The 20,064-nt window shown below is 41.2% G+C and overlaps 1 protein-coding gene and 1 pseudogene across 1 annotated transcript; one reads left to right on the top strand and one right to left on the bottom strand.

The window, feature by feature from the left end:
- Positions 1–6,789: 6,789 nt before the first annotated feature.
- On the bottom strand, positions 6,790–8,136 carry LOC144648885 (uncharacterized; annotated as a pseudogene).
- Positions 8,137–9,954: 1,818 nt separating this feature from the next.
- Positions 9,955–19,259, top strand: LOC144650829 (uncharacterized protein YfbL-like). The gene is made up of 6 exons (XM_078510591.1): positions 9,955–10,458; positions 11,760–11,857; positions 13,221–13,426; positions 14,573–14,747; positions 15,629–16,015; positions 18,824–19,259. Exons 2-6 carry the CDS (start codon positions 11,809–11,811, stop codon positions 19,126–19,128), a joined length of 1,122 nt encoding a protein of 373 aa, XP_078366717.1. The 5' UTR covers positions 9,955–10,458; positions 11,760–11,808; the 3' UTR covers positions 19,129–19,259.
- The last annotated feature ends 805 nt before the right edge of the window (positions 19,260–20,064 follow it).

Genomic DNA, 20,064 nt, shown 5'->3' with positions numbered 1-20,064 from the left:
GCATATCAATAGGAAAGCAATTAAAATCGGTCCTGCAACGGAACTTTCGAGAGTCGCTTGCTTCGTCAAGCCTGCCCAGAATGCACTAGTGCGAGCTTGCCCAGATTGCATTAGTGGAGCGAATTTCGCGGTATCGAATTTGACCACATAAACAATGCAATATAGTCTTCGTCGAGATCCTGTGGGCTGATAGTTTCTGGCGGATATAATATGTTTGGAAAACTAATATATGCCTGAGAACGAACTTGACTTGGAGGCTCAATGCTAGTTTTTCGGAACTTTGAATTTTTAACCGGGCAGAGACTGGGCCGAGCCCGGTTCATAAATCGCCCGGAATTTTTTCGTCGTAGTAGTCTTGTCGGTAAATCGTTCCAGACCCGCTCGGCCGCTTCCTTGGCCAGGATTCAAATCACGCACTTTTGATATTTATTCGGCAGGAGCTATTAAACCCGGCTATAAAAACACTCTTCTATTTTAAATTTTATCTAAAACCCTGATTTCTGTTTAGCGTGAAATATATATATGTTTGTGTTATTCAAGCGTTTGGATTGCGAAACCGGTGATTGTTTTGACAGCTCCAAACCGCTACGTCAGTCACGCAATGTTTTTGCAGCAAGCTTTACGCATAACTGCTCTTTAAAAAAACGGCTGGTAGCCAGAGCATTTTTGAGCCGGAATACTTTGAAGATGCTTTTCATTTAATAGGAAGAATTATGTCCATTTTCATCCGTGCACAGTTGAGCTGGCAAAGTCGCGTATCAGAGACGATTGAATGTTTGCACAGCAAAATAATCTTATTTTGGTTCTTGATGTAAAACACTTCCCAAGACTTCAGTAAACAAAATTGTAATGTATAGTATTTCTACGAACTATGATGGTATTTGTGAAGGGATCCGTAAAGCCAGCAAGTAAAACAAATGGTCTGCAAAATGAAAATGAAATCTTGGCGCGGGTAATTTAATACATGTAATTAAATTCTACCACGGTATGCAAAATTTCACGTTTTTGAAATTTTCTAAATCTTTTTGCCTTTTAAAATGTTTCTTGACCCCATCTTGAATAAAAATTCATCTAAAACTTTTTTCATGTTTCTTTTTTATTTTTTCACGTTTGTATTAGTTGCCTTTTTAGGCTTTTGAAACGAACACGGCATCTACTTATAGATTGAGGCACCATGTGATGTTTACATATTTGCGTCATTTGTCGTAGTAGTTCACTCGGCCGCTTTCTTGGCCAGGATTCAGATCCCGCACTTTTGATATTTACTCAGCAGGAGCAATTAAAATTTTATCTAATACCCCGATTTCTGTTAAACGTGAAAGATATATTTTTGTGTTTTTATTCAAGCGTTCGACTCAAGCGAGTTCTGGAGTCCGAAACCGGTGATTGTTTCGAAAGGTCGCTGAGGTCGAAGCTTTTTTACATCAGTCACGCAATGTTTTTGCAGCAAGCTCCTGCATTTAAAAACGGCTCCAGACTCTACTTTGAAGATGCTTTTCATCTAGCAAGAATTGTGTCCATTTTGACTATTTCCATCCGTGTACAGTTGGGCCGACAAAGTCCGTGTGTCACAGACGAATTGAATGTTTACACAACAAAAGAACCTTATTTTGTTCATGATGTAAAAACTTTACTTGCACACTTTTCAAGAACTCAGAAAACATAATGGAAATGCAAAGTAATAATATAATAATTTCTACAAACTAGAAGCAGCTAGCGCAGCATAAAATTGGGTTGTCAAGACACAAATCGTTTTATCAGGATCGTGTTTGGCGGAATAATATAGTGTACGACTTTCGACGAAATTCCTTTCCCCAAAACGCTACTAGGAGTGGTCCGCAATCTGTTGAGATTGTATTTGACATTACCTGTGGCATTGGCGACTTCAGACCGTACATTTTCTGCCCTCCGACGCCTAAATAACTGTACCCAAAAAGAACCGTAAAGCATGGTCGTCTGAACCGCCTAGTTATGCATTGTCACGAATCGATTACGAACAGACCAGACACTTTTAAAGACATTTTGGGAAATTTGAGTGTATCATGCGCTTGGCTTGGAGTATGAATCCCCACCACCACATTTCAAAACGCTCCGCCGCCTCTGCGTTGGCATAGTATTGTATTAATACTTCGAAAGACTGCTTTTGAAGGCGTTCTTAAAGGCTCGTGGCTACTGACATGGTTACGAGCTCAAGAGGTGATATGATTTTAATGATATATGGAACTTCGTTGTAAAAAGATATTGCATCATAACTTTGACTCCAGGTCTTTGCTTCTCCATGCGCAAGTTTACCGGATCTGACAGTTACTTTAGGTTTTGTGACGTACAGCGTCCTTAGAAAAGTAACGTAAAATTTGAACTATGCTTTTTTATCTTGATTGTTACGAAATTAACATCAAAAGGTTCAGTAAATTAAAGTGAGCTTAACTACAATCGGGCAGCACTTCTTAAATGTATTAAGAGAACTTTCCTATACGTCCTGAAAGTTTTACAAGTACAACACGGTGTTCTGAAAAGTCAACGACAAATTGATTTAAATGAAAGGCGCAACACAAAATAAAATGACTTTGAAGGAAAAAAATTTGCTTTTGAATAAAATTTTCCAATACACGTTCCAATTAAGATACGTATTTTTCACTTTCATTGTTTTTCGCCCAGGCCACAATTACACACAAGTCACTGCATTCTATTTTTTGGGTTCATTCAGAGAGTCAACATTCCACACAGCTGTATCTGTTCATCAGTAACAGACATCATTTAACAAAGAGGCATTAACAAGAAGAACTCCAAACTACGGGAAGGTTGGTACTTGAGGTGAGTGAGCGATTTGTTTTAAAAAATATACCGTAGAATTCCGGTTATAAGCCCTGGGCTTATACAATTTCGTAAGGGGTTTTGGGTGGGCTTATAAACGGAGGGGCTGCGGGGCTTATATTCGGGAGGGCTTATAAGCGAAATGAAAAAAACGTTTCGAAAAGAGCCACGGGAGTGTTGATCGAAATAGGTTTTTAAGTGAAAAACGCATATTAAAGCAACATTTAGCCCAATTCAGTGCTGTCATCCAGTAGAGGGGGGCTTATATCCGGGGGGGGCTTATAATCGGATGTATTTTTTTGTTTCCAAGTAGATCGATTGGCCTATAACCGGGGGGGCTTATAAGCGGGGGGCTTATAACCGGAATTTTACGGCATCTGTATACATATATCTTGGAAATTTTTTGAGTCAAAAATCTTACCCTTACCAAACGTATTTTCTCTGGCAATGTTTTCTGTACAGTTGGTACCGGTTACAAGAAATTTTACGTCGAGAAAACCTTTTAGGCTTCATTACAGTTTAAAGTACAAGATTTTAAGGCGTTACTCATGGAAGGGCGCTAAACAAACAACAAAAGATAACCTTACTTTGTCCCCGCTAATTTTTCTTTGAAACTTATTTAATACGCGAAGGTAAGTTCCGAAAGCGAAAAACTATCTGGAAAATATTTGGCTCTCGTTTCATATGTCCTGACAGAAAGCCAATTACTTTCCTGTCCGGCCCTCCCACTCAGTCAATAAGTACATGATCTTTGATGGCACAGACCTACACATTAGTTGACATGGATAGGGCTTTTAAATTTTCTATAGTACTGGGTTTACTTCTTAGGGCTAACAAGTTTAGTTAAACGGACATATGAACAATGAAATTGCGAGATACATTCGGTTAATGTTCGCTTTCTGCTGTGTTACTTGTTTTAGTGTCTTACAGTGGAACCTCGATTTAACGAAGTGCCAAGGGACTGGGGAATTTTGTTCGTTATATCGAGGGTTCGTTATATCGAAAACCTCGATATAACGAATTCGCGGAAAAACAACCAAAATGTTCGTTATATCGAGGTATAGTTTATCAATTTTTAACAATTTTACGCTGCACTACGAACCCAGCATTTTCGGATATTGACGATTTCTGAAAATAACATTTATAATTTCTAATATATGCACATAGATATGAGCATATGTACTTGAACTTGTTCTCTTGTTACAGGATTAAAGAATTTTCATCTTTGTTGGTCTGTTCGCATTCATCTTTTGTCGCGTGTTGACATTTTTTCGTTATATCGAGGTACATTTTACGTTTGGGTCTCTGGATTGTGTTCGTTATAACGAGGATTTCGTTGTATCGAGGTTCGTGATATCGAGGTCATGTTCCATACATTTTACTGTAACTTTGGACGGGCTGAAGAAAATCGTTCGTTAAACCGAGGACTTCGTTATATAGAGGTTCGTTAAATCGAGGTTTCACTGTAGTATTAAAGTCAATTGTAATACTCATTTTTTTCCAAAAAAAGACGTTTAAACATCGTTGTAAAGCGGAAATTAATAATCCCGTCGAGGGTGTTAATATTTAGAATATAATTATCTTACTTGAATATAAATAAGGCACTGATAAGGACTGGAAAATTGCGATCAAAATTCACAATTCCAAAATTTACTTGGTGCTCACAATGTTTCGAGTCAAATCAGTCAGGAGCTCCTCGTGGTTCAGGCTCAGGCTGATGGAAAAAAGGAGAGATCACACAGGGAACCCAAACGCTGTATTAGTTATTCATAATCTTAAAATAAAAATATTCTTATTTACCTGCGTTCCTGTGTTTTTTTACCGGTTTTGGGGGCGATTTGAATCAGAGCGAAAGCGGTTTACGTTGCGAGTTTTAAACGGTAATCGATCTGTCGCAATGTTAATACGACGCGCCTCAAGTTTCAATTGTTATTAACTCAAGTTACTAACACCATTAACTATTAACTCTCCTCGCGGGGAGTTTCGTGTTTCAATTTAATGGTCACGAGAAGAGAAGAGGGACAAGGGGTGAAACTTACTACGGGCGGTCGAATCTGTGACTACAGTTGATGTGACCAGTCTCGCGCGTGGATATGCGCGAGGAAACACGAGCCGACAGCCGGTAGCCTTTGGCGGCGATTAACGGGACACGCGAAAATCACGGTTCAAATCCATTTCATTTCAACGTTGCTCACTGGTGAGTATTTGAATTTCCATTCTGTTTCACTCGGCTGTTTTCGAGATAAAAAAGCACGTTTATGTGTAAAAGTAGAACATATTTTAGCTTTTGTAAGCTTACCTTTTGCTCCCGGGCGCGACTATAGAAAGTAAATCAGTGAATAAGCAGTGAATAAACATTTCTCCTTTCAATGTTACAAATTATTAAATTAAAATTTTGAATTTTGGGTTAACGGTTTTAAGATACATGTACTAGAAACGGATGCCGCTTCTATTTATCCTGGCTTAGCCTCCGTGAAAAAACTACATCCGTTAGCGATCTTATTGAGCGTTAGCTAACAGCAACCCCAGACAAAGAAAAATTGCCTGGTACATTTCGAAATTTGCCGAATTTCTTTGCGACGATGTTACATTTCCTCCTTCTTCCGGCATTCGCCGGTCCATCCACGCAGATAACAAAGAAAAGAAAGATTTCGGAGACCTATGAAAATACTCTTATTTAGTAATCCACACTGACTCCGCACTCACAAACAAACGTAAAATTTTTCTCGCGCAAAGACCAGGTAATCCGCGTGGAGAGTTCTGTTTTATATTTCTAACACACGCGACTGTCAACGAAAAACAAAAGAGTCTGTCATGAGAACAAAAGAACCGCTTTGATGATGAACATACACTCTGCAATAAAATCACTTCCGGTCAAGTCAAGTGTAGTCACAGATCGGACGAAAAGCTGCATCATAAAACAACCCAAAACTAATCGGGAAATAGGGAGTCGAAACAAACAAAACAGACTTCACATGATTATTTAACTTTTATTTATCCGATCTGTAAAGTTTTGGCAGATTTTTTTGAGAAACAAGAGAATTACGCCTCGAATTCAAGCTACCCTAATTTTTAGTTTCATCCCTTGTCTCCTTCTCTCTTCTCTCCCGCGAGGGGAGTTAATAGTTAATAACTAGTGGTAACCACAGGTTAGAAAATGCGGGCCTAGATGCACCTTTCTTCACCTCCATGTGAGAGAAGCGTCAATCTCAGTTGACAAACTGAATGTTATTGACACTTTCTTCGCATTCTAATCGAAAAAATTCTCAACTTCCTGTTTGAACAACACATTTTCGGATCCTTTTTTAATGTTGAAGAACAAATAACTTAGGTCACCTCATTTTCACGCCGGAAATTATTCGGACAGGTCGCGAAAATTTCTCAGGAGTGTCGATAAATCGCTGGACAAAAGACAATTATTATTCCAAGTAACGCGTCACGCAAGGAATGCATGATTTAATAAAGCATGCGGTGTACCCAGTCGGTGTAATCGAGATGTGATCTTGTTTGGTCGGTGAACTCGCTATGTTATCAATGTGATAAGGAATCATTCGTTTTGCCGTGGTTTATCTGTGATACAGTCATAGCAAATCTTCTCAAAGCCAATGCCTAAACAACGTCGGCCAAACGTAGTTCCAATCTTCCATGTGACAGAAGCATTGATCTTATGTGACAAACAGTTAAGATTGACTTATGTTTCGCATTCTAATCGTTCTTGAATAACAGATTTTCAACTTCCGGTGTTTTAACAAACTGTTGTGATTGACACATTTTTCGCATTCTGATCGTTCTTGGTGGAAGAACAAAATTTTCAACTTCCGCTTTGCAGCTAGCCTTTATAAACGTGGTGCGCACGCGTTATACGCAATCCGCTGGTCACTGTCAAGATTAGGGTTGCGGGCCTCTCTTGGGCCTGCAATAACAGTTAAAGTAAAACTTGAGACATAATTCTACAATTAAACGAGACTTACCTGTAAGTTGATGTTTGATTGGGATTCTATCTTGTCATCAGTCCGGAACGAAGGAGTAACATGAGAAGCACGCGCGCTTGCTTATTGAGCCATTATTTAAAGAGATAACTTGCTAGCACTCACAGGAAGGAAGGAGTAAGGGACGGGAGACCCCTATAACAGGGAGGGCATGTTACTCCTTCGTTCCGGACTGATGACAAGATAGAATCCCAATCAAACATCAACTTACAGGTAAGTCTCGTTTAATTGTAGAATTCTATCTGTCATCAGTCCTACGTCACTACGGAGTACCATGAGATTTCAAAGAATGTGAGCGCTGGCAAGTCCCAGCAGAAAACCGGGCCAGTATAAACAAGGAGACGGCAAGTTGTGTGGGGAGGATATATTTATACCTCAAACATTGTGATTGACAATAAGGAAAAAAGTAATATTAAATAGCGATGATCAAAACATGGCATGACAGGTTGCGTGACAAAACCGCGTTTGCGACAAAAATACTAACTGTCATTGTTTTCATGTCTAGTAAAGCGATCTAAAATTGCGTTCCCGAAGTTCTGAGCCAAAGGCTTGTTGTAGTGACGAGCAAAGACCTCCGCATTCGACCATCCACCTGCTTTAAGGATATCCTGAAGGGGTAGTCCTGAAGAGAGGCCATAGGAAGAGGCGGCTGTACGGCTGCTGTGAGCTGAGAAAGTGTTAATGTCGATCCCAGCATCTTTCAAAATAGATTTCACCCATCTGGCAATGGTTGAATTCGTGACAGCTTTGTGTGGTTTGGTGTAGCTGATTAATAAAGTGGTGGTCTGGCGAAGGGCTTGAGTGGTAACGATATATTGTTTTACGTGTGTCACAGGACAAAGTCTTGGGTCTGCAGTATAGGCCAAAATTTCAATAGGATCAAGGTGTTTTCCAGGACGAGTTGTTTTGAGTCGGTCTCTGATTGAAAACACGATTTTGTCTGGCAGGTCCTGCATGAAGGTCATGTCAAGCTTGGAGAGTGTCTGGGTTCGTTGTGCGGTGACAAGCTGCAAGTAGCGTGACGAGTTTCTTGGTGAGTTGTTTTAAGGTCAAGTCAGTGATGGGAGGAAAAGTCTGGAGGAACTTGAGGACAGTGCCAACGTCCCATATCACTGTATACCTTGGGAGCGAGGGTTTCAGCTCAAAAATACCTTTCAGAAAACGAGTAACTAATGGATGCTCTCCAAAAGTCGTCTTATCTCCCAGGGTGATAACGGAAGACAATGCGGAACGAGCAGTGTTGATAGCACTGTAGCCCAGCCCTTGTCTATAGAGTGACGTGAGAAACTCCAGGCCATCATTAACGGTCGCCTGGTTCATGTTCATGTGTTTCTCTTGACAAAACAATAGCCATCTTGATAGATCACAGGCGGCCCAAGCGCACTATGTGAATTATTCATAAAGTTTTAGCGAACGTGACCCTTGCCTTTGAGCGGTGTTGTGTTACAAAGATGCGATTTATAAGGGTTTGTATGGGAACTCAACGATTTTCTTTCAAAAGGAATAATATGTAATGTTTCGCTAATAAAATCGACTAACCTTATTGCCTTGTTGTATTCTTTGTTGTTTGTCCGCTTCTCAGGCCATTTTGAAGCGTTTTCGGTGAGTTAGCGCTGGCTGGTGGTATTCCACTATAAACGAACATTAACCTGCGGTCTAAATGGTAGCAATTCGGGGATTTTGCGGTGACTTGTTTAGAATTTATTAGCTTTCGCGTGGCGAGGGTTCGCTCAGAGGTCTCCAGCCTTCACTTCGTTTATAGTGGAACACCACCAGCCAGCGCTAACTCACCGAAAACGCTTCAAAATGGCCTGAGAAGCGGACAAACAACAAAGAATACAACAAGGCAATAAGGTTAGTCGATTTTATTATCGAAACATTACATATTATTCCTTTTGAAAGAAAATCGTTGAGTTCCCATACAAACCCTTATAAATCGCATCTTTGTAACACAACACCGCTCAAAGGCAAGGGTCACGTTCGCTAAAACTTTATGAATAATTCACATAGTGCGCTTGGGCCGCCTGTGGGTTGACGTCCAGTAGCGCCAGGTTGGCCTTCGGCTGGAGTAACAGTTTGGGTAATCTCGGACGCATTAGTTAAACTCATCGTGATGAAATTTTTGGCTAGCTTAATCTGGAACAAAACAACTAGATACAACAAACAAAACGTGTATTTAAGAAGAAGGATTCACTTGACGAGTACTCACGTAACTGCTGGAGTTCGGTCGGCTGTGAAAGCGAGCGTACAATGGCTCAATAAGCAAGCGCGCGTGCTTCTCATGGTACTCCGTAGTGACGTAGGACTGATGACAGATAGAATTGAGGCGCGTCGTATTGACATTGCGAGAGATCGATTACCGTTTAAAACTCGCAACATACCGATAAACCACCTTCGCTCTGATTCAAATCGCCCCAAAACCGGTTAAAAAAAAAAACACAGGAACGCAGGTGAATAAGGACATTTTTTATTTTAAGATTATGATTAACTAATACAGCGTTTGGGTTCCCTGTGCCTTCGCTCTGATTCAAATCGCCCCAAAACCGGTTAAAAAAAAAAAACACAGGAACGCAGGTGAATAAGGACATTTTTTATTTTAAGATTATGATTAACTAATACAGCGTTTGGGTTCCCTGTGCCTTCGCTCTGATTCAAATCGCCCCCAAAACCGGTTAAAAAAAAAACACAGGAACGCAGGTAAATAAGGACATTTTTTATTTTAAGATTATGATTAACTAATACAGCGTTTGGGTTCCCTGTGGAGATCATTAGCTATCATTTGGTGTCGATCGAGATTATTGCTGGTCTGGGATCACTTCGGGAGCTGTACAGAAATGACTTCTGGTTCAAATCATTTTTTATATATATTTTTATTTTTCATTTTATTTATTTATTTATATATTGGTTCAAATTATCGTCAACAATGGACGGCACCAAAAATCCTTGACTCGTTCCGCTTGGGCTCACAGCTGGTCACCCTCAAAGTCACAGGATACCTACCAAATTCTGGGGAAGATTAGACTACTAAACAAGAGTAGTTTTGGCGAGTAGAAATTAGATCTGTTAACAGTGTTTCTATAGTACTTTCTTGAAATGGAAACAGCGTGTTCAACAGCTGTTTCTAATTCTCACTTTCTCAAGATTTTCTTTCGTATTGCCGAAGGTTGTGTAAATGAATCAAATCAAGGAAACTCAAACAAAAGCTGTGACAACACAAGCTGTCGAGGCTGTTATCACAGCCGTGGAAACAGCCTTGACGACTCCATTTCATTAGCTAATGTCATCTTTATTATCATCAAATCCTCTCTCGTTTATTTTAGTGTAAGAGTTTCTAAACTAACCCGTTTTATGCTTTAAACCGTCGCTGGTAGCTCGAGGCCTGTTGCGATTTCACCAACGGATCTATTCCACGTATTCGATCCTTACAATGATTCAAATCCTCTCTCGTTTTAAGAGCTCAGACATTTTATGTGAATCATTGGGGTAGTTATTTACAAAGTCAACAATAAATTATACACTTGTTATGCTTATTAGCCTGTCAGGTTTAGAATATCCCACAAGTTGTTTCAAGAATTGATCGCCATTATCGGCTTAAAGCTCTTATTCTCTTGCAGACACGCTAAAAGCTCATCAAGACAAAGAAAATACATTTCAGGTAATGTTGCATTTTTGGTGGTCATTTTCTACTGTTATTCTTATAAGGAGTTCTGTTTCTCTGAATTTTGCGCTTTTCAGGACTTTATTTCGTTTCTCACCTACGAAAGTCAGGTGCAAAGGTGCATGTCTGCGCAAAAGAAAACTTACATTTTTGTTAACTTCTATAATTCGATAGGTTTAACATTTAAAACCCATCCGAAAGTCACGTCTTAAAAGTAAGTTTGTTTACACATGCATAAAACGCTTAAAAAAACGATTTAGAATATGAAGAGGATTTACTTATTTGCACAACCTTTCCACTGGAAAATACGTAAAACAAGACCCTCAGTGTTACCGGCCTTTCAGTATATTTGACACGTCTACCAAGAAAATATCCAAACCATTTCTCCTTGGTGTCCTGATAATATCTCACCATGTGTTTTTATTTACTCGCGACAAATCTGCATAAACACGGAAAGTTTTCAACGAGTGAATCATCTGAAATCATCAGAACAAGCTAAAATCGAACGTAGGGAAATTCATGATTTCTGATAACCACACGGGTGGCAAAACATAGGTTTGACCCTCGACCCCCAGAGACCTATTGAACTGAGTAAAGTAAATGTTTAAATGAAGTGCGAAAAGCTTGTGCTCAACGAAAACAAGTTTATGCGGATCAGGCTGATCGGCCGGAGGAATTTTTTTTCACATCCGCCCTGCGCTCGCTCGATCGCGGCTTTTAGATTTACGCTGTCTGCTAACCATAGCTGAAACTTCGCTCTACAGAACTAGACGTGTGTATAAAAGAACAAACTGTAAAGTATAGAGTTTAGTGACTTTAGTGCTTTTGCGTTAACCACCATATAATAACTATTCAATACTTTTTGTATTATCATTCCCCTAAAGAAATAAAAAAGGAAATCGAGGAAATCTGTAAGATAATCTGATAAGAAGGGCGTGTTTGTTTAGTATGTTCGTGCAAAAAACTATATCTACGTTGATGTTGTCATCATGATTAACTTTGCGCGTTTCCTTTACCACCGTTTGCATTGATGCGCGACTTCAGATATGAAAACACGGAAACGTTTTTTTTATAGTCAAGTGATGAAAAATTACTAGTTCTAAAATAAACTGTACGAGCTTGCATGAGACTGCATGCCCGTGACCCAGAACTGATGTTTGTTATTAATATTTTTTTAGAAATACATCACTCGATAATATTATCGGCTGATGTTCCCCCCAAAAATAAATTAAAGTGCAGAACTGTTTAATTATGCCTAAACGCTAGTGACTAACCTTAGCGCCCTGGGTTTGATACAGTGAGCTATCCAGCGTAGGCAGCAAGAAAATTTATTACATCGGAAGAAGGATGTCGCAGCCGAAGGATGGTTTCTTCATGTTGCTCTTTCTTATGGCAGGTGGGTAGATTAAGGATAGATTTTCAATGATGCGTGTAAATAAAACAAAAACAAAGCTCTAGGCACACAAGGAGGCGATGGCGGGAGTCGAGGGCGGCGGAGAGCAACCTTCTTTCACAACTTGCAAAGCAATCCTCGCAGCTTTTATTAACCACCAGGCGTACCGAACGAAAATTAAAAGGACTGTGTCACGGCTGCGTAAGTTTATTTTATCGAGTTTTGTCAAATACTCGCTATGAAACTAAATGTTTGCAATAAAATTACTTATGTGAATCTATATGACTAAAACATAACTTCATTGACCACCGAATGTGTCTCCAGCCCACTAACAGTATTTCAACAACCCATTTCGCAAATCCGTTTCAATCTTCTTCACTTTTTGCCATCCGTACCTTCTTTTGTATTTGCTGTGTTATTCAAATGTTTCTTCGCTGTTTTAAGCGGGTATTTCTAAATTTCACCGAATTTGATGACTATTTCCCATTTAGCCATTTGGCTAAAATCCGTGACACAGTTCCTCTAAGAGGCATTCCGAGTGTAAAAACCGACCGGTCAATTTTCGGCGGAAATGAAATTCTTTCATTTTCTCTGCAGAAGTCAAACATCATGTTCTAAAACAAAAATCGTGTTTGTTTGACTTGGTTTGTTTTAATACTTGTGTTTGGCCATTTCTTCCGAACCGACCGTAGCGGTAACACTGATTTTGGCCTGAACCTCGAGGCACCGTTGGGCAACGTACATTCAACTGAGCAAGCTCATGTTTACATCGGAACATGTATCAGTAGTGAAGTTTATTTTAAGCGATAATTAAACTTGTTTATGATTTTTTTCGTGCACTCATCGATGCCACACACACGATGCATTGGTGTGGTACCGCCACGAAAATTACGAATTCGCAAACTGAGACCTGATCTTAAATCGATTCGCTCATATTTTATTAGACCATGGTCTGGTCTACATAGCCTGCGTTGCAGACGAACAAACCCCGGTATACCGAGGTTTTGTTCGTCTGCAACGTAGGCTAGGTCTACAAAGAACTGAAAACGAATTTGCGGCACTTGTCATATAATGGTAGACAGCAAATTTCATTACTATTCGGTCATTTTGTCCTTCAGTTGTATTTTAAACCCGCCATAGATAAAAATGAGGTCTTACACCAAGTACTACCCGCGCAGCCAGCTTCCCCAGCATATTCTTGTGTCACGTTGTCACACAACGTGACACGAGACAAAAATGTCATACAAATGTAGCAAACTTACTGATCTGCATGTTTATCTGGGATTTTGAAAGCGTTTATGAGCTTATCAGTGCTTGTGCTTATGCCCAGTGAAAACCCAGTGCTAACTCTTGCTTTCCGGTTTAGCCTGTTTGACAATAACTCCCCAAATAGAAGCCAGGAACCCCAAGGCCCAGCGCGGTCTGCGCTCGATTTTGAAGCACTTCAAGAGAAACAGAAATGTTGACGTCCGCCCCGCCGCCAAACTAAGAGCACGTGACTTCATCCTTAAATCGTTCAAGGATCGTGGACTACACACGTGGACTGAGGAATTTCGTAGCAACAACGACAAGGTAAAACTGAGAAAATTTCCATGGGGGTACTCCGCTATATGAAATACCGCCACATGGTATTTTTTTTTTCCCTGGGAACGAGGTTTATTATAGATTTGGTCCGTTGTAGCTGATTGGTCAGTTTAACGGCAATATAATTAGTTATTCACTTGACTCTGAAGATGACTTGTGTTCAGGTTATCGAACAACTGTTTTCAGAACTGCTCTTACCTGAACGATCACACTTCAGTGAAACTTAAAAGAAGTTACCTTACAGTTTTTTGCTGTGAATTAGGGCAAGCGGGGTGCACTTAAAAAAAAAATTGGTAACCATATTCATCAATTCTAGAATTAATTGTAAAATAATTCTTTAAAAACAGCAAGGGAAATTGATTTTCTTGATTTACAAAATCTCTACGTTATATACATGTTTGTGAGTCACCGATACACGTATGTCGGCCGACTTGAATTCAGCGTACTAAACATTAAATCCCAGGGGTGTACTCAGGTATGTTTTGGGTGGGTATGTGCAGCCCGGGACTCCAAAGAAGCACCCTGTTTTATAAAGAATTTGCATTCAAAACGATACGCCGTTTCTAGAAACAGGTCAATTTTTTAACTCCCCGTCTTGGCTGCTGATAATTTAAAACTTCCGTGCTTTCAAAATATCATTGCCCGTTCTTGGTATCGTCTCTAAAATGGATACCCCGTTATAGATCGGGAGCCCGAAATCAAGCCCGCGTTTGGCAGCACATACCTCATATACCGTATTTTCTCAATTAAACGCCCCCGGGCGTTTATTTTAAACTTGGTTCTGTGGATCCGGCGTTTATTTGAATGGTGCAGTTTATTTGAGCAAAATGTTTATTAAACAAGGGTTTTTAGTCATTATTTGTGACATGAATGTACCTTGCCATCATACCTAAAGCATATTACACCTCAAATAAATGCCTAAAAGGCTTACTTTATACCACTCTACCTTGGAGGCCCGGCGTTTATTCGGGGCCCGGCGTTTAATCGAGAAAATACGGTAGTTATTTTGGGGGAGCCCCCCCCCCTCCCCCTTCGCGGGCATTAGATCCGCGCGCCTCCCACCACTTATAAATAGTTACCTTGCCTTGGTCACGAAAATGCCTCAATATCGTCGCCTTTATCTTCTATTTTTAGTATCCAGGAGTGAATGTTATTGGTCAACTGCCTGGTCGCTACACTGGAACACGTGACGATAAGATGGTTCTGATTGGTGCTCACTATGACTCGGTCCAGGCTTCTCCTGGTGTTGATGATAACGGTTCTGGATTAACCGCTTTACTGCAGGCGCTAAAACTTCTCACCAGTCGAGGTAAAACAACCGTTTCTAAGAGAGCTTTACCAAAATAATGGGATGATTGAAGAGCATGTAGACCACACATCAATTAAATTTGTGTTCGATAAATGGTTGAGCCTCTCAGTTTACTTGGCCTTATTTAGTTTCGCCCTGATTTCTCGTAAAGCGTTTGGTGAATGTATTTTGTTGTTAGCCTGTGGAATGCCAGTTTTTCATGCCCTGTATTGTAAAAAATTGAGTAATCGACTGGTTTGCGAAGAATAGTGTTGAATTTTGCTTGTGTTTTCGGAAAAACTAAATTAATCGCTCCTGTCCCTCTAGTGAAAAAAAAAAATACTTCGTTGCTTGCACTGGAGTCGAGAAACGCCAGCTATGACTATCTGCCGGATCAAAATCTAAAACAGACCATTTTACAGTTGCCTGCCAAGTGACCTGACCTTTGAATGGTAGTGAGGCTGGAGATGACCTTGCATTGATACAAACCTTTCTGCTTTATCATGTAAATGCAAACTAGTTAGCATCAGAACAACATCATTAAGCAGTGAGGTCTGTATCAAAATAAGGTCACCTTCAGCCTCACTTCCATTCAAAGGCCAGATCACTGAGCAGACAACTGGAAAATGGCCTATTGTTTGGTTTTTGTAGATTTCAATTGTCATAGTTATGCTGGAAGTAGTTTTATGTGTTTTTTCTTCCATTCTGCCGCGCCCCATCGTAGATTGTGGGTGGGGATGGAGGGCATCGACCATCCCCCACCACAACTGTACGTACGAGGGTTTAAACAACCAAGAGAAAATAAGGGGGCAGTCGAAACAACGCAATCCTAAATAAACTTGTCATTATTTTACGAAAACGAAACAAACTTTTTCTAAATATACTTGCCCTTTTTCTTTTAGGCAAACGGAGTTGTTCGCGTGACCATACTCTTCTATTTGTGGCCTTTGACCTTCACGAAAGACAACCTTCGTGTCCAGGATCTGTGAACTGCTCGTGCACACCTGGCAGCGGATTGTGCGGCAGCAATTTTTTCGTCCAGAACTTGACTCAGTACCTCAATAGAACTGAAGCGAGTTTCCAGGGTGCAATCATCTTAGAAACTGTCCTCAACTACAACAGCACACCAAATTCACAAATTCTCCCTGCGGGTTTCGACCAAGGTTGGCCTCAACAGTATCAAGAAATCTCACAAAATCAATTTAGAGGAGACTTCTTGGCCGTGATTGGACGAGCACAGGATGATGGACAGCTCATCAGTGCGATTACAAATGCTTTCAAGGAGGACGGTTAGTTAAACTTTGTGACCGGAGGGAAAAGCTGGTGGGACGGGGGAGAGGGGGGAGGATGGGTGCCGAGAGGGGGGGGGGTAAGGGTTTTCTGCATGCACGTCTGAAGGAGGAGGCAGTAAATTGCTTCTGTGACGAATAGAACAATAAAGCTGTGGATTAATTAGACACAGTGCAGGTTTTTCTAAGTGCTGGATTCAACTTGGCGGACATGAGCGGCGAAGGTGCAAACATCAGGGTCGGAGTACAAATTTCTAGGCGATTGAGTCCGGGGCATGCTTCCCCGGGAAATTGGCTCCGGTGGTGGTGGTGGTGGAGGGGGGGGGGGGTTATAATCGGATATATCTACAGGTATATTGGCCTATACAGGGAGCTACTAAGCAAATGGGGGGGGGGCTTATAAGCGGAGTTTTACGGTTAAAAAAAAATTTCTGTGTCAATAAAGGTGGATTTCCACTGTCGTGTTTTTGCTGACGCACGTTAACGTACGTAAAAATTGTAAACGTACATAAAACGCGCGCGATTACGTGCGTCGAATTTACGTTGTCCAATTTCCAATGCCACGTTTTTTTCTTTGTATTTACGTACGTTACACGCACATATACGGACGTAGCAATCGCGAGTGTTTTCAAAAAAGTTGAACTGATTTCAACTTTTTCCACGGCTGTCTGCGGTTACGCAGCGATTTAACCAATCATACTTTTGGATTTTGTCACATGACAGCACTTACCATGTGGAAAACCATTTTCTTTTAAATCGCCGTCGATTTGTATGGGAAAAAATTTAGATGTACAAGCACTTCTCATCGAGAAAGTCCGAACATTTCCAGCAATAATCTATAGAACTGACTACAGAACCAAATTACACGAACGCAGTAGTGAAAGAAAACGCCTGGCGTAAGGTCACGTAGGCTTTGAACCGGCAATCCAGGAAGGTCGCCTCAAAATCTTTTTTACTTGATCGTGTCTTTCGGAAGTATTTATAAAATGCCTCCTGGTCATATTCACGCATTTCTTTTACTAGCGTGTGGTACAAATTGTTTTCATGGCAGCCACGTTGGAAGAGTCAAACAACAAGATATTTGCATAAAAATGTTAATGATTTTTTTCCCAAAGGAAAAACAATTTATTGTTTCACTCGTCCAATATGGCCGCCAATAACACTCTCTATTCACCAACTTGATAATTCAGGATGGCGGGCATTTACGTATGTTCAACGCACGTAAAAAAGAAACGCTTTTTATTACTTTTTACACGACAGTGGAAATTTGCCTACGTATCTTTTTTTACGCACGTTTTACGTACGTAAATATTTACGCGTCAGTGGAAATCCACCTTAAAGCACTTTTCGATACTAAGGACAGATTGTATATATGGCCATCGCGACAGTCTTTTAGGATAATAGTTAACACTTGTCTGTTTGTAATTATCATTAGTAGAAACTCAGCCGTGTTCTAATGAAAATCCGCGAATCCGATTGGTTCTCCCACTGTTTTCTATACGCTGATAGATCGTTGCTCATTTAAAGATTAATTTTTCTTTCTTCGGCTTAAAAGTACGTAAAATTGTAAGTTTTTAGACTGCAGTCATTTAAGAGTTTCTACTAAAAAAAACTCGCCCTCGTTATCTATCAGCGATAGTCAACTCGGCTGCGCCTCGTTGACTATTTTAACAATAGAGTGTTTCTGTCGAGGAACTATCGGCTGATAGTTGCCCCGCGGAAATTTGATGTTCTTAAAACAAATATTAGCCCGAGAAGCGAAGCTTCGAGGGCAAATATGCTAGTTTTAAGAACATCAAATTTCCAAGGGGCAACTATCAGACCGATAGTTCCGAGACAGAAACACTCTATTGTTTTTATTGTTCACCACTAAATTTTCTTCCGCGCGCACATACAAAAACGAGCATCGTGAATTATTTTTACTTTTCAGGATAAAAAACTCAATTGAAAGCCGAAATTTAACAAACGAAACAGAACCAGACAAGAAGCCCACTAAATGCAGTGAATTTGGTTGGGTTTTTTTGTCTGCAGGCAGCTTGTTTACAAAAAACAGTCACGGGCGGGCACTATCGATCCGGGCATTTTTCACGGGAGGGCACTATGGGCTGATAGTGCCCTCCGGCGGACGGGCACTATCGCGTCACGTGTTCAATTTAAACCAATCGGAATCGGAGAAAATTTAGTGGTGAACTATAATCGCTCATAGAAAACTCGGGCTCGTAGTCTAATTGTTAAATAGTCAGGCCTTTTCGGGTTGCCCGTGACTTTCTCTCCTTTGTGGCCTTCCTCCGGCCCTCTTTCCGTCTCTGCTCGTCCCCTGGCGCTGTGTGGCTTGTCCGCTGCCGTTCTCTTGCGGTCGCTCTGCTCCCCTCGCCCCCCCCCCCTCTGTCCTCCCCCCCGGGCTCTGGCGTGTGGCGGCCCGGGGCGTCGTGCGGCTGGGGGCCGTGCCGGGGCTGGCGGGGCGGGGGGGGGGGGGGCGGGTGCCGGGGGGGGGGTGGCGCGGCGCGTCGGGGGGGTCTCACTTTCCTTGGCTTCTCGGTCGCTCGTGTGGCTGTGGGCCGTGCGGGTGCGTTCCTGGGGCTGGCGGCGGTGCGGGTCGGGTCTTCTGGCGTTGGTCGGGGCGCTCCGGGGCTCCGGTGGTGGTGGTGGTGGGGGTTCGTTTCTCGGTTTGGGCCTTCGGGCTCTGCTGGGGGGGGGCGCGTTTCCGTTTTCGGTTTTCTGTGTCTGCGCTTCGTCTGGACGTTGTTTGGCCTCGCGCGTGTTGGTTGTTCACTTGTCGTTCGTTTCATGTCAGCCCTATATTTTCAGACGCGTTCAAATCGTTCGCCGTTCCCATGGCAATACCAGGCAGACCAAGCGACTGGCCCGAAATCTACTACAATGCAGTTCTTGATTTCTTACGCTCAGACCATTATCGTTTCTGGAATGCTGAGCCTTCGTTACCAGCGGTCTTCATCACCGATACCGCGGATTTTCGGGGATTCATGCAGCAGTGTTACCATCAGAAGTGTGATAACATTCGTCACGTGACCCCGGAGATGTTGACTTTTCTGGGGCGAACGGTTGACAGCTTGGTGGGAGGGGTCGCTAACATGATAAATGAAAAGTGTTAAATGAAGGAAATGTAAAGCAAATAAAATACATTATCCGTTAAAAAAATATTCTTTCACTTTATTTTTTTCTAATCGTAAGAAGAGAATGGCCCGAAACACCAAATGTCTGATAGTGCTCAATTCTCAATTCCAAATAGAAACTTGAAGTATTTTCCCGGCTGTGGTTGCAGCTCACTTTCCACTTTGGACCAAAGTGCCGATTTTTGGTGCTCACTAAGTGTCGCAGCCTCTGGGAACGAGATTTGATCCTTCCGCACGCTAGTCGGACGCTTTATCACGGAGCTACAGGAGAGCTACAGCTTTCTAATTCTCTTATGATGTCAGTGCCTGAAATATTTATCAGTTACAGCTATAAAAACGGTATTAAACAAATACCCAATCATTGGTAGACATGTGCGGTTATTTTCTTGACGTCACCGGTCATTCATGAATATTCGTAACGCTGACCCATCAAAGTATAGGAGCTGCAAAGTGCTGGAAACTGTTGTCAGTCTTCTTAACCTTTTCCCCCCCGATTTTTTCAATTTTTATTTTTTTCGCTAAAAAGAAAATTTTGTTATATTGTTTTTAATTTTTCTCAAATTTTTTTAAAAAAAACTTTTTTTTACTTTTCCAAAAATTTTAAAAAAAAATTTTGTAAAAAAAAAAAAAATTTTTATTTTGTGCATGCGCAAAAACCAAAAATTTGAATTTGTTTTTTTTGGGAAAAGGGTTAAATGTGCTTTTATATGGAATGGTTGGTAAAGGTAAAGTCTGTGTCCGAGCCAAGTGGCCCATACAGCCGGAGCTTATCCCGGTTTCCGTTGCATTAAGCGACTAGTACTATTGCTACTCGCCCCTGAATGGGATGCTCCATCGCAGGGTTACCCCCCAGCAGTAAATTCGCCGGTACCCATTTATACACCTGGGTGGAGAGAGGCACTGTGAGAGTTAAGT

This window comes from Oculina patagonica, chromosome 4, assembly GCF_052425735.1.
Source record: "Oculina patagonica isolate OP01 chromosome 4, crgOcupat, whole genome shotgun sequence".
NCBI classification, from domain to species: Eukaryota; Metazoa; Cnidaria; class Anthozoa; order Scleractinia; family Oculinidae; genus Oculina; species Oculina patagonica.
This window is presented reverse-complemented; position numbering and strand designations above follow the sequence as displayed.